Source organism: Bactrocera latifrons, unplaced genomic scaffold (genome assembly GCF_001853355.1).
Source record: "Bactrocera latifrons isolate USDA-ARS-PBARC rearing strain unplaced genomic scaffold, ASM185335v1 scaffold_68, whole genome shotgun sequence".
NCBI lineage: Eukaryota > Metazoa > Arthropoda > Insecta > Diptera > Tephritidae > Bactrocera > Bactrocera latifrons.
This window is the reverse complement of record NW_017537356.1, coordinates 492969-509975: the sequence shown is the minus strand read 5'-3', so window position 1 is coordinate 509975 and position 17007 is coordinate 492969. Positions and strand designations below refer to the sequence as shown.

At 40.0% G+C, this 17007-nt stretch overlaps 2 protein-coding genes across 2 annotated transcripts; one reads left to right on the top strand and one right to left on the bottom strand.

Moving 5' to 3' along the window:
* Window positions 1-155: 155 nt before the first annotated feature.
* Window positions 156-1260, bottom strand: LOC108975649 (splicing factor 3A subunit 2). Its single transcript, XM_018944305.1, has 2 exons — window positions 1066-1260; window positions 156-1008 (listed from the first exon to the last, which is right to left on the bottom strand). Exons 1-2 carry the CDS (start codon window positions 1163-1165, stop codon window positions 305-307), a joined length of 804 nt encoding a protein of 267 aa, XP_018799850.1. The 5' UTR covers window positions 1166-1260; the 3' UTR covers window positions 156-304.
* Window positions 1261-1615: 355 nt separating this feature from the next.
* Window positions 1616-16648, top strand: LOC108975685. The gene is made up of 12 exons (XM_018944376.1): window positions 1616-2709; window positions 4680-11197; window positions 11264-11610; window positions 11706-11778; window positions 11846-12350; window positions 12426-12483; window positions 13166-13398; window positions 13462-13976; window positions 14103-14259; window positions 14320-14523; window positions 14588-14937; window positions 15008-16648. Exons 1-12 carry the CDS (start codon window positions 1941-1943, stop codon window positions 15194-15196), a joined length of 9918 nt encoding a protein of 3305 aa, XP_018799921.1. The 5' UTR covers window positions 1616-1940; the 3' UTR covers window positions 15197-16648.
* Window positions 16649-17007: the final 359 nt, after the last annotated feature.

Below are 17007 nucleotides of genomic sequence, written 5' to 3'. Positions count from 1 at the left end.
TCTTTTCACAACGCATGCGCACTTAAACAAAATATTGTGAATAGTATACGTACATTTACATACATATATTGTTTACATTTTCTCGAATCCTAAGTACATATATATTAATTATTGCGTTAACCAAATTAGCAAACATTAATACAAAAAAAAAAATATTTTGAAATTGAGTTTTGTTTTTTTTTTATTGAAAATGCTGGCGTTTCATTTATACAATTTAATTAAACGAAGCTTGACTTAAATGAATGGCTTATAACTTCCGTAGCAGTTAACCGTTTGCAATGCTGACGGGAGTTGTTACCTCGTCTCACATGGGTGGTGGTGGTACAGGTAATACGCCCATTGGAGGTGGTGGCGGTACGCCATTGAACATATGATGAGGACGCGGCGGTCCCGGCATTGGGAAACCAGCAGCAGGGCCAAGACCACGATGCAATTGTGGCGGAGGAGGTGGTATAATTTTGGGTTCGAATTTGAAGGAAAACTGTAGGAAAAATTGCTTTGTATCACGATTCCAATGTGTCCAAAATTTGCCCTCGGTTTTTTCCACTTCACGCGATGGAACCTTAAAAGCAATGGTTTCATATGGTTCAGCTGCAAATAACAAATATTGCCATTTACGATCTGGAGGTTCTATTTTCTGTTCATAAGCGGACATGAATCGATGACGTGGTATGATTCCTTCAGTGATTTCAGGATAATCGATTTGGAAAAGTAATGATTGCTGACCATTAGTAGGATCACGTTGCTTTGTCACACGGTAACCTGGACGACCAATCTTTACAAATTTTTTTGGTTCAACTCGTGGTTTCTCCGGTGCAAGCATGGACGGTGCCTCTTTAGCTTCTTTTGCGGCACGCCGTGCCAAGTTCTCTTGATGTTTCTTTCCCTGTGTATGTGCCAAATAACTGCCCTCATTATTGTGAAGTGTTAGACAAAGTTTACACTCATATGAACCCAAATGATTTTTCATAAAATATGGATCCTTATTCAGATCAATTGTCTCCAAAGCTATATAAGAAAGATAAAGATGTAGAGTAGTTAACCACAGCAATCTGAAAAATTTACCAAGCTGCCGTAGTCGTTCTTTGCGGTCACGGTGAGTTTCAGACCAAGAAGCAACTCCACCGCTGCCGGTTTTTCCACCGGCTCTATTTTGGAAATCCATTTTGTAGGCTGGTGTACACCAATAAAATTAATTTTTATATTATTTTATTAAAAATTAATACAATTAATGCAATGTGTCTTCTATGTGTACTTTGACAGATTAGAATATGCCAAAAATTTGTGTTCAAAATGTCATTAATTGTTTCGTTCCTTTGCTTATGACAGCGGCATTGCCGTATCGATTTATTTAAGTTGGGTAGAATTTTACAAAATTAAATAGTTTAATATATAAAACCAATCAAATAGTAATAAAAAGTATAAATTATTTTGCAGTTTTTTAAATTTTATTCAATGGGATTAGTTCAAAAATTTTAAATATTTGTGTAAATAAAAATTTAATCTTTGCGCAAATAATATTCTTTTGAACCCCCTGTACTATTGCCCATGCCTAATTAACTTCGCCGTAGTTTGTGACATTTGTGAAGAATTTTCTTTCGACAGTAGACAACGAGGTGCGCGATAAAGGCTTTAAAAATTAATTAATGAAGATTTTAAAATATCTTCGTGCCTGCTGAGTATAATAGAAAATTGAAATACGGTTCTAATTTTTTGATGTGTTAAATTCGCTAGATTTAGAAGCACGTGCATTTCATTAGTTTTTGAATGTGCATAATGTAGTGTTTCCCCCGAAACCTACGTGAAATATTTCTACAAGTGAAGAAATTCTGCGCCCAAAAACGCGTAATTGTTAGATGCATTAAGCTGATGTAATATATATGTATAATGAAAAAATAAGTTTTGAAAAAAAAAAAACAAATTTGGTTTAATAGTTAAATATGAGTGATTGTGAAGCGTGGAATAATAATGTAGCAACCAATGAAGCTCTTGCAGTGAGCAATGTGATTACTATGAATAATCGAGCAGCAACAAATTCTAAGCAGAGTGCTGCTACTGATAGTACCGCTGAATATGTTAGTACCAAAAAAGCTCAATTATCCGTAATGTCAACAACAAATGATGAGGAGTACACAGCAAATCCCGTGGGCGAAAGCAAATCTCAAAATGCTACTACTGTTAAGAATTTGAGTCAGACACATCTTACCCATAATCCTACTTCCGCAATGGATTCACCAGTCTCTAACGAAAGTCAAAAACCTGACAGTAACAAACGTGTCATACGCAAAATTATGGTAATTGATCCGAAAAAATTGCAACAAGCTGGTTTAGATCGCAAATTGGCCGAAGCAATCGGTAGGCACAAGCTAAAGGCAATGGCTAAGGAACAGCGCAGACGTATACAAGATTGGGATACTCATAAGTTGCAAGTAAATGATGCGTCCAAAGCAGTTAATATACCAACGCAAACTGCAATTTCGTCATTAAAGGCAACGTCACAAGCTGTCGCCCCTGCAACAGTATCCACAACATATACTGCAACAAGCAATGCTACGCCAAATACAACTAATGCACCACAACAAATATTTGCTCCAATAAAACCACTGGATTCTTCGAAAAAATGTCTTTTAGTGCCAGCTGCAACGGATAAAGTTGCTGCTCCAAAAATTAACGCGACGCCTAGTAAAACAACAGTTTTGGCTCCTACGGGTAAGTGATTTCTTCTAGATTAATATCAATAACTATAGCCCACAGGAAATTTTCGGGTCCTAAGAGATAATATCAGCAACATTTCATTTTAAAATCTATAATGTCACAAACGTTAAGCAATAATATATTTCATGCACGCGTGGCTGAGTAGTTAGTGTTGTTGTTCATAAAATTGTAGGTCGCGAGTTCGAGGCGTGGTTACACTTGAGCTTTAACGCAGTTACACACAAATTTTTTTATTCGTGTTTAGTATATCATATATATTTTAAGACCTAAAAGTGCAAAGTGCGTTTGCTTACTGTCTGAACAGATGTGCCGGTGACGCATTCATTGTTATTGTTATATTTTTAGAAAATGCTTTATTTATAAACTCTATCGGTTGGCATCAGGTATATGTTGTTCAAAATTATTATTTATTATACGTGACATGCTATAACCAGTGCTCTGTTAACTCTTAAATTTAATATTTCAAAACTGTCTGGACTTCAACCGTGCTATTACTGTCAACACAGCAGTATCTCCGAAAAAGATTTGATTAAAGTTTTTGGGTTGTTACAACAATAAAACATCAATTTTCAATTTGTTTGTATTTATAGGTATAAACATGTTGTCATAGTTGGTGCATGACATTGATATCAGTTATGTTTAAAATGTGCAAATAAAGAGTGAAAGTAATTTTTTTTTATTAATTCACTTTCAAAATAATTGGTAGATATAAAGCATTTGATACAAAACTTCGGCATGCTTTGCTGGCTTAGGTATCAAATGCGGGGATGAAAACAGCGGCTCTACCAAGGGTCATAGTTCGAATCCTGTTTATGGCTAGATAAATCTTAAAGATAAGGTTGATATTTTCTACAATATTTTTATTAGCTAAGATATCAGAAAATGCGAAATTGTTTATGGCGAGACAAAAGTTTGTGAACACATTAATATATTCTATTATTCCACATATCCTTGCGTTATCCAAATTATGTTATATTTACAAAGAAAAATGTCGTTAAAATCAGTAAGAAGCAAGTAAAAATATTAATTTCTGGTTTTCCGAAGTTAGAATACCCTTCACAAATAAAAAAGTTTCCATACAAGAACTTGTTTATGATTTGTCGAATTGTATGATAGCTATATGTTGTAGTCGTTCGATCTAAACAATTTCTTTGAATATTGTACCCTTGGCTTGTACAATAATCCATGCCAAATTTCGTGACAATACCTCGTAAACTAAAAAAGCTTTCCATACAAGGACTGGGTTTTGATCGATGAATTTGTATGACAGCTATATGTTATAGTGGTCCGATCTGCCCATTTTTTCCAAAGATTGCACCGTTTCTTCGGATAGTAGTCCACGCCAAATTTCGTGACAGTACCTCATAAACTAACAAAGCTTTCCACACAAGGACAGGGTTTTGATCTATCAATTTGGATGACAGCTATATGTTATAGTGGTCCGATCTGCATCATTTTTTCAGAGATTGTACCGTTGTCTTGGATTGTAATCCACGCCATTTCGAGAAGATATCTCGTTAACTAACATACTTTTGGTCGTTCAGTTTGTACGACAGCTACATGCTTTAGTGGTCCGATATCGACGGTACCGCCTAAAGAGCAGCTTTCTCAGGAAAGAAGAATGTGCACAAAATTCCAGACATATATCTCAAAAACTGTGGAACTAGTTCGCGCATATGCAAACATACGGACGGACATGACTAAATCGACTCTTCGTTCCTACAACAGTCGGGTCTACGTAACCGGAACGAATCGGAGTTTTTATCCAGCCAGGGATTGTCAACTCGGCAGAATTCTGGCGCTACAAAAACAACCACAACAACTAAATCAACTCAGCTCGTCAGGCTGATAAGTTGTGTATATGTCACCGAGACTTCGTGACAATTATTCAAATTAGTGAAACTGTACTTGCATTTATTTTTTTTATGCACAAACTTTAAATAAGCCCAAATAATATTTTACAGCTACCAAATCGCCTTCCGCTGAGCGCAAAGTTTTTGTTACGCCGAAGATAACCATAACGCGACCCGGCGAAGAACCTCATACAGTACGCATAGTGCCCGAGCATCGTTTAGAAAATGTAAAATACATATTACAATGTAAGATTTTGAAGCGGCAGCAGTTGGCAGCTGTACAAGCGCCGCAATCTCCACAATCGCCACAAGTTGCAAGCTTATCGACGTCACAAAACACCACACCAACAACTGAAATGTGCTGGATGGAGCCGAAAACAGAAATGGAAGAGTTCATGAACATACCCAAAGGTCAGCAAACGAGAAAACCATCACCAGCTAAAACTCCGCAAGATATAGCACGTGTACTCGATTTTAGCGCAGATGCTACTTCTACAAAACCAACAACAACTGTATCGACACCGAATGCAAATGAGCATCAAACAGAAAAGATCAGCACTGTTGGTCCAGTACACATAAGAAACTACAGTCTCTGTGCACGCAAAGAGTCGCCCGCAAAGGCGGAAGCTGCTGGTACACGCGCAGTCGATGTTGCACGTTTGGTGGCGCGCATTGGTAATGTAACAATGCGCAAAAACCCCATACAGTCGCCAGAAAAGACAGCTAATATAATGGAAATACCAAAAGCCACCATACGTTGCAAGAAACTGCCCGTACAGAACAAACCTAACAATATGGTCAAGAGAGATAATGTCACAAAAGCATTTCTGGAAACAAGCCTGGAACCGTATATTTCGCCGTTATTAACAAACAAAAATGTAGTTGCAACTACCGTTGAGACTCCATTAAGCGCAGTCTATAAAGATCCAGTAAAGCAGTCAACAGAAGCGTTGAACGTTAAGGCCTCTACCGGCGCCGCGCTTGACAACCAAAACACTGCACAGTCACAGTTCAACAACTTTCCGCTATATTCGCCACTGAAACAACCATTCCCGGTCGTTACACACTCGCAAGATTTGCCTTTACCCACTATCTCCACATTCAAAACACCCTTTCCTACCACTCTGATTAAAGTGGGTCAAATGGGTCAGACACAGGGTGATGATACAGAGAAAACCAGTGATCATTTCTTGAAAAATACATATTTCGTAACACCGGCTGTAACCATACCTATAGCACAAACGCCAAAAAGTCTGATTGTGTTGGAGAACAAAGTTTTATCACAAGATGAAAAGATTGATCTGACGGCATTAGGCTTTGGTACACCGAAACTAGAGTCAACGCCAGGCGTAACAATGGAAACGCACGAAACAGCTACGGCAACTACACACAAAGCGCCGGAAACGGCACAAATTTCGCAAACGAAAATCACGCCTATCACGTCGTCAGCCGCCAACAATCTGTTGGCACAGAAGGGCGCTAAATTCAACAATCGCACGATTGTGTCGATGGATAAATTGAAATTGTCTTCGGATAAGATAGCCGAGCTTGTCAAGGCGATACAGCTGAAAAACGCAAATTCACCGAAACACTTTCTTGTCGTGCGTAAAGCTGAAAATGTGGCGGAGGCAAGCGAAAACACCGGCGTGTTGCGTAAAATAAACCTAAATGAAGTCAGTGATACCCAAACAACTTCAACATTGACACAACCAGCCGAGAATACATCCAGCTTAGACTACCCATCGCTCCACAAAAACACAGCTTCAATAGAAAAACCGAACGAAACGCCAATAAGTCCAACACCAAACATTCCAGTCTCCAAGTTAACAGAAATTTATACCAACACTGTAACACATACCAATAAGATACCTGAAACTGCCATCCAAAACGATGTTCCACCTACAACTGCAACAGTTTCCACGTGTCTTACAACCGCTGCCACACCTATTATATACCAAGCACCTAAAACTGTTGTCGACTCACAATTCAAAGAGATCGCAGAATTCAAAAACCCATTGCCGCCTAATCCACCAAAATTAAACGACTCGGCTCAAAATGCACACAACAAATCAGCTGTTTGTGTGTTGGATAGTGGCGATGATGAATCGGAAGCGTCGTTATCTGCTGTTGACTTCATTGCCTCGTTGGCGGCTGAAAACCCAATAACGGAGGATATGCAATTGGAACTCTCGCCGGAAGAGCTCAATTTGAATGCTTCATTCGCAATGAATTTCTCACCACTCCGTATTCCATACCGCGATAGAACAGAGAGCGTAAAGAGTGAGCTAATTGAGCAGGATATATATGACACCTGCAATATGTCAAATGCCGAAACATTGCCAGAGTTATTTGAGCCGGAAATGGCTGCCGATGACGTGCAAATCGGCAAAATCATAACTATCAGTGAGGAAAATATTCTAAATGCTGTTGCTGCCTCAACCAAATTGGATGCCAATAATGAACAAATAATTAACGGTGCACAAGAGGTATTTAAACTGACGAAGAGCACCGAACACCTTGATACTATCGAAGAGGAAACACAAGTCAATCATATGGAAAATGTAAATAACCTCGACATTGTCGCAACTGACAGTTTAACGGAGTCGACAGTGGGACCAATTATAGTTAAGAATCTTGAAATTGGTGCCATCGATAACTTTGAAGAAAATCGCACAGGTGGCGTGTTTGTGAAAACTATGGAAAACGCTATGCCGGCATCTATTGAAGAAATCAATAAAAATGTGGACGCTGGAGTAGCGGTTACCAAACAAATTCAAATATTACCCTTAGAGGTTGAAGCGTTGTCACAAAGTCACACGACCGTGGAGCAAATTATGCCAGATGCAGACAAATCTGATCCATGCAAAATATCGGTGGAACCTTCTACTGCCAACGCAGCAGAGACTAGCCAAATAACAGCAACAATATCTGATGTTATCAACGATGGTGATAAAAATATCGAAACCCTGCCGGTGGTCGACGATAACGCAAGCATTACTCCGGCAGTAGTGAGCGGAAACATAGGTGAAGTGCTTAGTCCCCATAAATCTAAAACGTTGCCTGCTAGTGAGCAAGAGGTAAGTCGAACAGCTAATGCAGCAAGTGGAACAGTAAACAATAAAACGGAAGCCGAATCAAAGTCCGTCGAGCCGGTGGATCCTACCAGTGCATGCTGCACATTGCCTACGGATCCTACTAGTCACTTAAAAAATGAGAAGCTTGCTGAGCCCGTTGAAAATGTGACGTCTGTGGCTGAAGAAAAAACAAAAGCTGCGCCAAAACGATTACCGCGTTTTAAGAAAGGCAAGATCAACTTGGTGCAACGTAAGAAAACAACAGCAAGTGCGCCGGTAAAGCTACGGGAAACAAAGTCGGTGTCTGAAAATAGCAACGAAGCATTTTCAGATCAAGACCTAAATGAGAAAAAAACTACTGTAACTAAGATGGCTGTGGCATCTCAGTTGGACGGAGCGACTGTTCAAGTAGAGAAGATGAATGAAGATCAAAAACAAGATGAGAAAGAAATTTCGTTAGAAGATCAACAAAACATACAAGAAACTGCGATAGAAGAGATTGCTGCCACATCTGCAGCAGAAGTAGAAAAGATGAGTGAAACTCCAAAACCAAATGATAAAGGCAGTGCGTTAGAAGAGATCGCAGCCGCATCTAAGTTGGACCGGGAGTATAAGGAAGAAAAAGCACCGATAAATGCAATGGTGGCACAAACAAATCAATCGAAACTCGTGGTCAAGGAATCAGTGGCATTATTGCACAACTCGGCTGCAAAGGTTGATGTAAACGAAGGCGTAGTTGCCGAACATGTGCTCATTGCCGAACATACTCTGGGTGTCAAGTGTGCTAATGGGTTATCTACAACGGAAAGTGAGCGTTCAACTATTGAAGTTGCTATTTCAGACCACTCTCTGTCAGATGTACCAACTACCAACGAATCGCCATTAAAATCAGGCGAATTAAAGCGTAAAACTGCTCTAATATCGGAACTACTGCATCCACCTAAAATACCTAAGCGAAAATCCGCAGGGTCTGATAGCAAATCGCCTTCATTATGTGATGTACCAATTGCACAATCTTCTTCTACTGAGAACCTTCTACTGACGGTGGTAAAGGCATCAACAGAGGAAGCTAAAACAACTCCAGCGAAAAATCCGTTTAAGACGACCAAAATAGAAGCGTGTGCCGATCAACAAACTGTAAAAGGCATACATAATCTTTTGACTAAATTTAATAAAGAGTCCAATATGAGCGAGGCTGGAGTTGGCGAAGACAAAACAAGCGCAAAACGCACGGAAGTGGTGGATAATTTAGAGAAAAATCGCAATCAACCGGAGCTACAGCATAACTATGGGCAAAAGACTGATCGTGTTAGCAACTTAGAGCTTACCGAAGAAAATAAGCCGCAGTCCAATACAGCGAATTCTGAAGTCTCAGCAAATTCTGTAATAGCTGAGACAGCAGAGGTTCATGCAACTGCAAAAACCTGTGATATTTTACATGTGATAACCGAAGAAAAGCTACTGGAACAAAATGCCGATGAAAAGGCACAGAAAGCAGATGCTCCATCTACGGAAGATATACAAAAACCTGGTTATATAAAAACTGATTTTCTCGGATTCAACCATAATTCGCCGAGTACACAAAATATTGAGAGTAATCTGCAACATATACTCACAATAACCACTAGTGCTGAAAAGACCAAAACACGCGAAATAGACCACAGCACCACGGAGCGTGAGAGCCCACACGTAGCGCTAAGCGATAGCGCTGTAAAAGGCTCAACGTCTACTGGCAAGACTACGACGAAAAAGTCAAATATCGTAACGAGGCGTAAGCCAACGAATCGGCGTAGTGTGCCCTTAAAGAAGCGTTGGGGAGTCTTGCAGGAATCGGATGAAAATATAAATATAACAGATGATACATCGCCAGCGGATGATGAGGAAGAAGAAGACGATGAAACTAGCTTTCAAGCATTAGACAAATCCAAAAAGTCACACAAAGATATGAACAAAATTAAAGCTCATAAAAGTAATTACTACGATAGCAAAGTCGTGGAAGGTGAAAAAGAGCAAGAAAGCGATGTAATAGAGGTCGCCACTTCTGAAAATAATAAACGTAATAGAAGCTCAGTAGATATCATAGATATGCCAGAGCAAGCAAGAGCTGTTGCTACCGCAGCTGAGAATACTGAGAATCCTGAAGATTTACAAGCACCAAGTAAAAAATTACGCTTAGAAGCAAATTTTGAAAATGGAACAACAACGAATTCTGCTGAAAGCGCCACTAGTATTGCGGAGCCTGCTAAAAAGTCACAAAGGCAGGTCGCGGAACCAGAAGCAACCTTGAAAGACACTGCAGCAAATGAAGACGCAAACGACGTCAAGAAGATCAACACGACTACACTTGCTTCGTTGGATTCTGAGAGAGCAGCAACTCCACAAAAGTCTAAGTCAAAGGTGGCGCATAAACACCACCCTAAAACCAGACTTTTCGACTCCAGTCCATCAACAGCGATGGCAGAGAGCACAGAAACCGCTAAACCTGTTCAAAATAATGATACTACGTTGATTGGTACTGCTTTCAAAAGTGAAAGGAATGAAAGCGGTGCTTCTGATGACTCAGCGAAAGAGAAGGAAGTGGTTAGTGAAAAGTCTTGCAGGTCCAAAAGTTGTACCAAAACACTAGAAATAAAAGAACCAGTGGTCAATGAAGCTGAAAATGTAGTAGTGCAAGCCAAATCTGCCAAAAAGAGGGGTAGAAAATCAAAAATCAATGTAACTAGCGTGGTAACTGAAACTGAGCGTGCTGAATTGGTTGAAAATAACGTCGATTGCTCGTTGAACGAAAGCGTGAACACGGCTGTTAACGAAAATAGTAAGCTTGCTGAGGTCGAGGTCAAAAAAGTTGATCTAAGTACAGCCTCACAAAAAGAGTTTGCAACGTCAACACCAGTTCCACCAACAGCAACGGAAGGCAGTAGCACGAAACGCGGCAGAAAGCGCAAGTTGCCTGCGGCAACTGTTGAAGAAATTAAGCAGGAAACAATGAGCGTAGAGGAAAGTACGCCAGTGACGCGTAAAAAGCGTGGACGAAAACCAAAGTCAACGCTTCCGAGTGAAAGCGAAGCTGTGCTTTGTAATGGTGTTGCGGAAGCACAGAAAGCGCTTGATACTACACAGGCAAGCTCGCAGCCAGACTTAAACGAGACGCTGCCAAATTCCAGCTTAAATTTGACGGAAACTGCAAATACGAGCCAAGCAACAATTGACTCTGAGACGCCTGTAAAAATACCAAAAAAGCGTGGAAGAAAGCCGAAAGCGGTCTTGGCCACACCGGACACCCCAGCGGAGTCGAACGAAAAACAGCAAGGTAGAGGTGTAAAAGCTGGGGATCTTGAAACACGCGGCAATTTCAATGAGCGTCTGTTATTGATAACGAATCGCGCTCAGCTCGAGACAGACGAAGTGCTCACCGCACAGCCCGTAACGAAGACTACGAAAAAAGCTTTGATACAATGTGGACTATGCTTGCAACAAATGCCACGCGATAACTGGGTGGAGCATTTAGCGACACATTACGGTGTTGGTTGGATAGTGGGCGAAACGACGCCAATTGTGAGTACAAAATAAAGTGTAAATATATTAAATTTTTTGTTTTTTAATATAAAACAAATTTTGCAGAATGTCACGATCCGCAATGAGGTGCTGAAGGTCATGATCGCTTTTCTGAAAGTAAATGTTAGCAAGCATCCGCTCACCTGTCGCATGTGTCAACGCACCTACCGCTCAGCTTTGGGCACTCTGCTACACATTGAGACCTGTGGTGCGACAGACACGCGCACACCATGTGATTACTGTAAAAAAGAATACTCGAAATTTAGCGTTGTAAGTCATATGCGTACGTGTAGCAAACGTACAGAGGACGAAGAGCTTAACGAGTCGGCAACGGAGGCTAAAGAAGTCGCAGCTGAAAACAAGGAGGCCGTTTTGAACAATGTGGGACGTTTGAAACGAGCTTCAGTGCAAAAGTAAGTTTTATTACTTGTTGCTTTAAAAATTTATAATTTTATTTGCTCATCCGTTAATTTTTCTAACTACTTCATTTGTCGTGTAATCCTTAAAGGGCAGAGAAAATGCTGAAAGCTCTCAAAGACTCGCAAAGTACTGGAATATTTTGCACCAAAGATGCCAAAAGCGTGAGTAGTCCCCGCCGCTTATATATTCCGAATGTGGTATTTTCTAAATTAAGTTTTCGTTTTATAGCACGTAGTGTTCGTTGGTCCTGAGAAAATGTTGGAAAACTGCGCGAAAGACATTGAAACCTCGGGCTCAGCTGCATGTCCAGCACAGGGTTGTAAATTCACAGCAAAGGATTTAAGCGCCGTACAAGAACATTTTGCCAGCTGTGATTTAAAGGAAACCGTTGCTAAAGGTGTCTATAACTGTAAGCTTTGCGCGAAAACGACGAAGTCCTATCGTGCCGTCAAATCTGTGATAAAACACATTTTACAACAGCACAAGAGTACCGAAGTCGATCAGGATTTCGAAGGTGATGTTTCCGATTGCGGCATTAAAACCGATGATGAATCGAGCAGCGATGATGAGGATGTCTCATCAGGTGTGGATTCGAATGAAGAGAATAATGCTAATGATAATGCGAGTGATAGTTCCGCCGACGAGGCAGCAGCGCGAAAAAACGTGCGGAAGAAACAGACTGGCAAGAAAAAGTCGGCAACTTCGGGGTCAAACGCCATAAGTGCGGACAGACGTAAGTGTACTTTATTTAAGCTTGAAATAGAGTATGTAAATTAATGCTTTTCTGTTTTTTTTTGTTACCATCCAGTGCACCCACCGCGGGAAGTGGATTATAATGGCACTGCTCGTCTCTTGTGGAAAGAATTGTAAGTACTTATATACTTGCTTTTAAATTCTTACAACTTAAACTAATCGAGTTAGATATAAGGTTATGTAGGTATACGAATTGTGGCGAATCCAGAGTAGAATTTTGGGGAAAACTATATTATTTTGTACTTTCAACACAAAGCTTTTTTCTTCGCGAGGTGTCACTAATCATGGAAATAATGTATAACTTTTATTCTAATGTGGATCCGCTATACGATATAAAAATTATCAGGTTGACGAGTTCAAGTGACTTGTCTGTCCATCCTTCCGTTCATCTGTTCATCTCCCGTCCATCCGTTCGTCTTTCCGTTCATCTGTCTGCCCTTCCGTTTATCCGCCCTTCCCTCCGTTCATCCGTCCTTCCGTCCATCCGCCCATCCGTCCGTCCGTCCATCCATTCGTCCTTCGTCCATCCATTCGTCCTTCGTCCATCCATTCGTCCTTCGTCCATCCATCCGTCCGTCCGTCCGTCCATCCATCCGTCCTTCCCTCCATCCGTTTTTCCCTCCATCCGTTTTTCCCTCCATCCGTCCGTACTTCCGTCCGTCCATCCTTCTGTTGGTTTATCCGTCCATCCATCCGTTCGTCTGTCCGTCTGTCCGTCTCCCAAACCTTTTAAGCTTTTAAACAAATTCGCTCAGAATAAATCCATATATATTATTCATTATATATTATTTACAGTACTGGGCAAAACTATAGCACGGCACCGTTATTTACCGACGCCAGGGTTAAGTACACGACTTGCGCACGCAACGAGTATGAGAAGTATATACCGGATATGGAAACGTCAATGAAGTTCAATTACAATACCAATCTGAAGCTTTGCAAATCGTCAAAGCAAGTAAGCTTTGGCAAGGCATCGAAAGATATAAACTGGTCGCAATTACAACGTCTAGAGACCATGACGGTGAAGAGTAAGTAGTAGAGCATTTCTTTACTTTTTTACTTCAATTATTAAAAAATTTGATACATTTCAGATGAACAATTCACTTTTCTGGGCGAAGCTATAAAAACTGCGACCTGGGTGCCTTTACCCAAGGACATTAAAGACCAATATCTGCTCGTTAGCACACGCCGTGCTTATACACGTTTCAAGAGTCCAAAAATAGGCAACACGTTACTTTGGCTGTACAAAGTCACAGCAGCTGACACGTCGAAGTCATGTGACATGCAGCTACAATACGCCATCAACATACCCGATGCGCCTGTGCATTGCTTGGCATTTCTACCCAGCGGTGGTTATGATGCGCATGCCAATCGTCTCGGTTTGGTGGCTGTTGGCACAGCAAAAAATACCATTAAAGTTTATGCGTTACCTTTGTGTGTTGAAAACGTGGGCGAGTTAAGTGAAGCAACGACTGAGCAGCATACAGAAAATTTTACCACGCTGCAATTGGAGCCTGTTTGGCTGCTGGCATTAGATCTCTCCAAAAAAGACTTGAGCCAACATCCGTTTGTGGATACACAATGCACGGCGCTGTGTTGGTCCGAGGTGAGTAAATTGCCATTCATAACTGGAAATTAGTTTCCGATAGGTTTAAATATACATACTTTTTTTTCGTTTTCAAAATATATCGACCCTCGTCTTTTTATGCATTTCTCTCTATTTTTTTTATAGTTTGCTGAGCATATGCATATATTTGCGGGCTACGCAAACGGTTGCGTCGCCTATTGGGATGTGAGCAGTGATAGAAATCTAAATCGCTTCATTATCGATGGCCTGCCGCACTATGTGCCACTCAATTTCTTCTACACGCGCGAGAAGAATGTGCGAGGTAATTTGCCTTGTTATAAGAGGTTTTGCAAAATATTTAACACAACAACAACTCTTACAGCCATGGCATTGCATTATGATAGCTCCGGCGTGCGTGTGATTGCCGTTATTGTTGCCCGACGTTCGTTGGTATTATATGATCTCTATCACTTCACGCGCCCGTTCATTTTGAAGGAGGAAATCACCAAGAATGAAGGCACCGACTTGGAATGGTCGCCCATCTGGCAATCGTTAGCGATCGCAATGGGCGATTCGTTGCCCAACAGTGAGTACAACATATTAATGAAAATTAATTTACAAAATTTATTAATATAAATAAAAATTTTTAGATGGTCGCTGCGTGTTTGCTGTAAATCCCTCGAATATCGTCTTCAAAAATGAGACCATCGACAAAATGAGCGCTGGCGTCAATAAAATCCACTACAACCCCTTACAGAATGTGCTCGCCAATGCGACGGACAACGGTGATGTGGTATTCCTGAATTTACGCGAGATGCACTTGAAGGAAATACTACGCGATTCGTTGCGTAGTTCTCAAGCCGTGGGCATAATGGACATGAAATGCTTAAACGGTGCGGATATACCGAAATTTGATGCCAAGTCGGCGACGGCGGATTGGAGTTTCAACGAGGAGGATTGCAATGAGAAATATGGCCTAGTATTCGGTCCTGTAACAAGGGTGTGTATTTTATTTGTACACGGGTTACAGTTTAGCAAGTTATATGTTTCTTTTTTTACTTTGACTTTAGATTGATAAAAGTCTCAAAGCGCAGTATCTCAGCGAGCAGCGTCGTGTGCCTGTAAGTTTGACACCTTGCACGCGCATCAATACCATACACTGCAATTTCAATAATCACGGCAAACACTTGGTGGCTGCTGGCTATGAAAATGGTTTCTTGCGCGTCTTCTGCATGGATGCCAAATCTTTTTTCTACTAAACACGAACAATTTTTGCCGCATTCACCCTTAACTTAAATGGAAAATGAAAAAAGTATTTAAAAAATAAGCAGGCACGCAGATCGTAGTGTTTAACGTCGCATTGTACTGCTAAGGAAGAAGACTTTGCTATGATGCTCGTTGGGTACCGAAGACTGATGACCGATCAGTCGGGCTTATGAACCGAAGCGGACCTGAATTTTTATCCAACCAAGGTCAGTTCAACCAGCAGCATTCCTCCAAATTACTTCAAGAATGCTTTCTGCTGCTACAACAGCACCAACCACAACTTTGCTTCGATGCGTTTTCTACTACGTTGCTTTTCCATGACAATCGGGTCTGTGTAAGCGGTATTGACTTTGAAAAAAAGAAATTTTCGTTGGGAGAAAACTCGGCATTATTCTTCTTTCCGGCATGCTTTCGGATGCTACAACAATAAAAACAACTTGGATATGATGCATGTCTCGGAAAATATTTTTTTCCGATAGCGAACTCCTCCACTCGGCAGTCACGTTTGTACTCATACCACAACAATGGGGACTGTGTAAGCGGAATAGATCCATATTTTCATCTGTCGAAAACTCAGCATTTTCATCATCTCAGCATTGGTCAAAAAAACAATTTGGGGAATACTGCAACAGCAAAAAAAAAAAATTGGATGTGATGCATGCCTCAAAATTTTTTTTCCAAATAGCGATCTCTTCTCGGCAGTTTTTGAGCAATCACCCAACGTTTTGCTGCTATCAAATATAACATTTGGAGGCCGTATACCGTTATGTATCAAAATATCATTCAGAATGGCAGCAAAAGTATTGCCAACCATTTGGCTGAGCTATAGGCGGTTGTTATACATATACCGTTATGTATCGAAATAATATGGTGTTTAGTAACTTATATTTAAATTTACATCTTAACATTATCAACATCACTTGGTTTGTAGATAGAATTTTGAAAAATACGCAATAGCTATAGACATTAGGGCGGGGTGATTTACAGGGAACCAAAATCCGGAAAAATCGCGTATGCTCGTGCATGGTCTACGAATTTTTCTGAACAACTTTGTCTACGTGACTATGGTTGTAAAACCGGATTTGAGCCATGTTTTTTAATGCGAAGTTTTTTTGGGATCATAAAAAATTGTTCGTTTTCGTGATATCTGAATGAAATTTAGTACGTGGGTGCATTTTGATAATCTATTGATCATATGTCGGTATCGGTCAGAGCAGACAACTATATCATATATCTTCTATTTCCAATTATTAAAATTTTTTAAACTTCGCCTCGAAACAGTTTTCGAACCATAGTCTCTTTGGCAAAGTTATACAGAATGAAGCGAATGACATTTCACGCATACGCGAGGCCAGAGTAAAAAAACGACCCGCTCTACTATACTTACATATAAGTAGACATCTATGTGCATATGTAATACACTATATATTTCATATATTAATTAATTTATAATTAATTGTTGAATTTAATATCAGTAATACTGTTACACTTTAATTTTTTTAGTTATTTTTAAAACTTCCTGTGGTCCTTTGAATTATTGAATTGAAAAGTTCTCTGTATTTTGGTTACACATTAATCATAATTTATTTTAATTTTTAAATATTCCTAAATACATTGTTAAGCTAAGTTTATTTATGTATGGTATACTTGTATGCCTTTGCTTGAATTACTAAAGTGTATTTATTGCTGAAAATAAGGAATAGTTATAATATAAATGTTTTATACAAACTACATACACACTTACGAATGTATAAATAGTGTTTGAAATAAATTCCAAAAAATATTAATAAAAAATAAAAATATA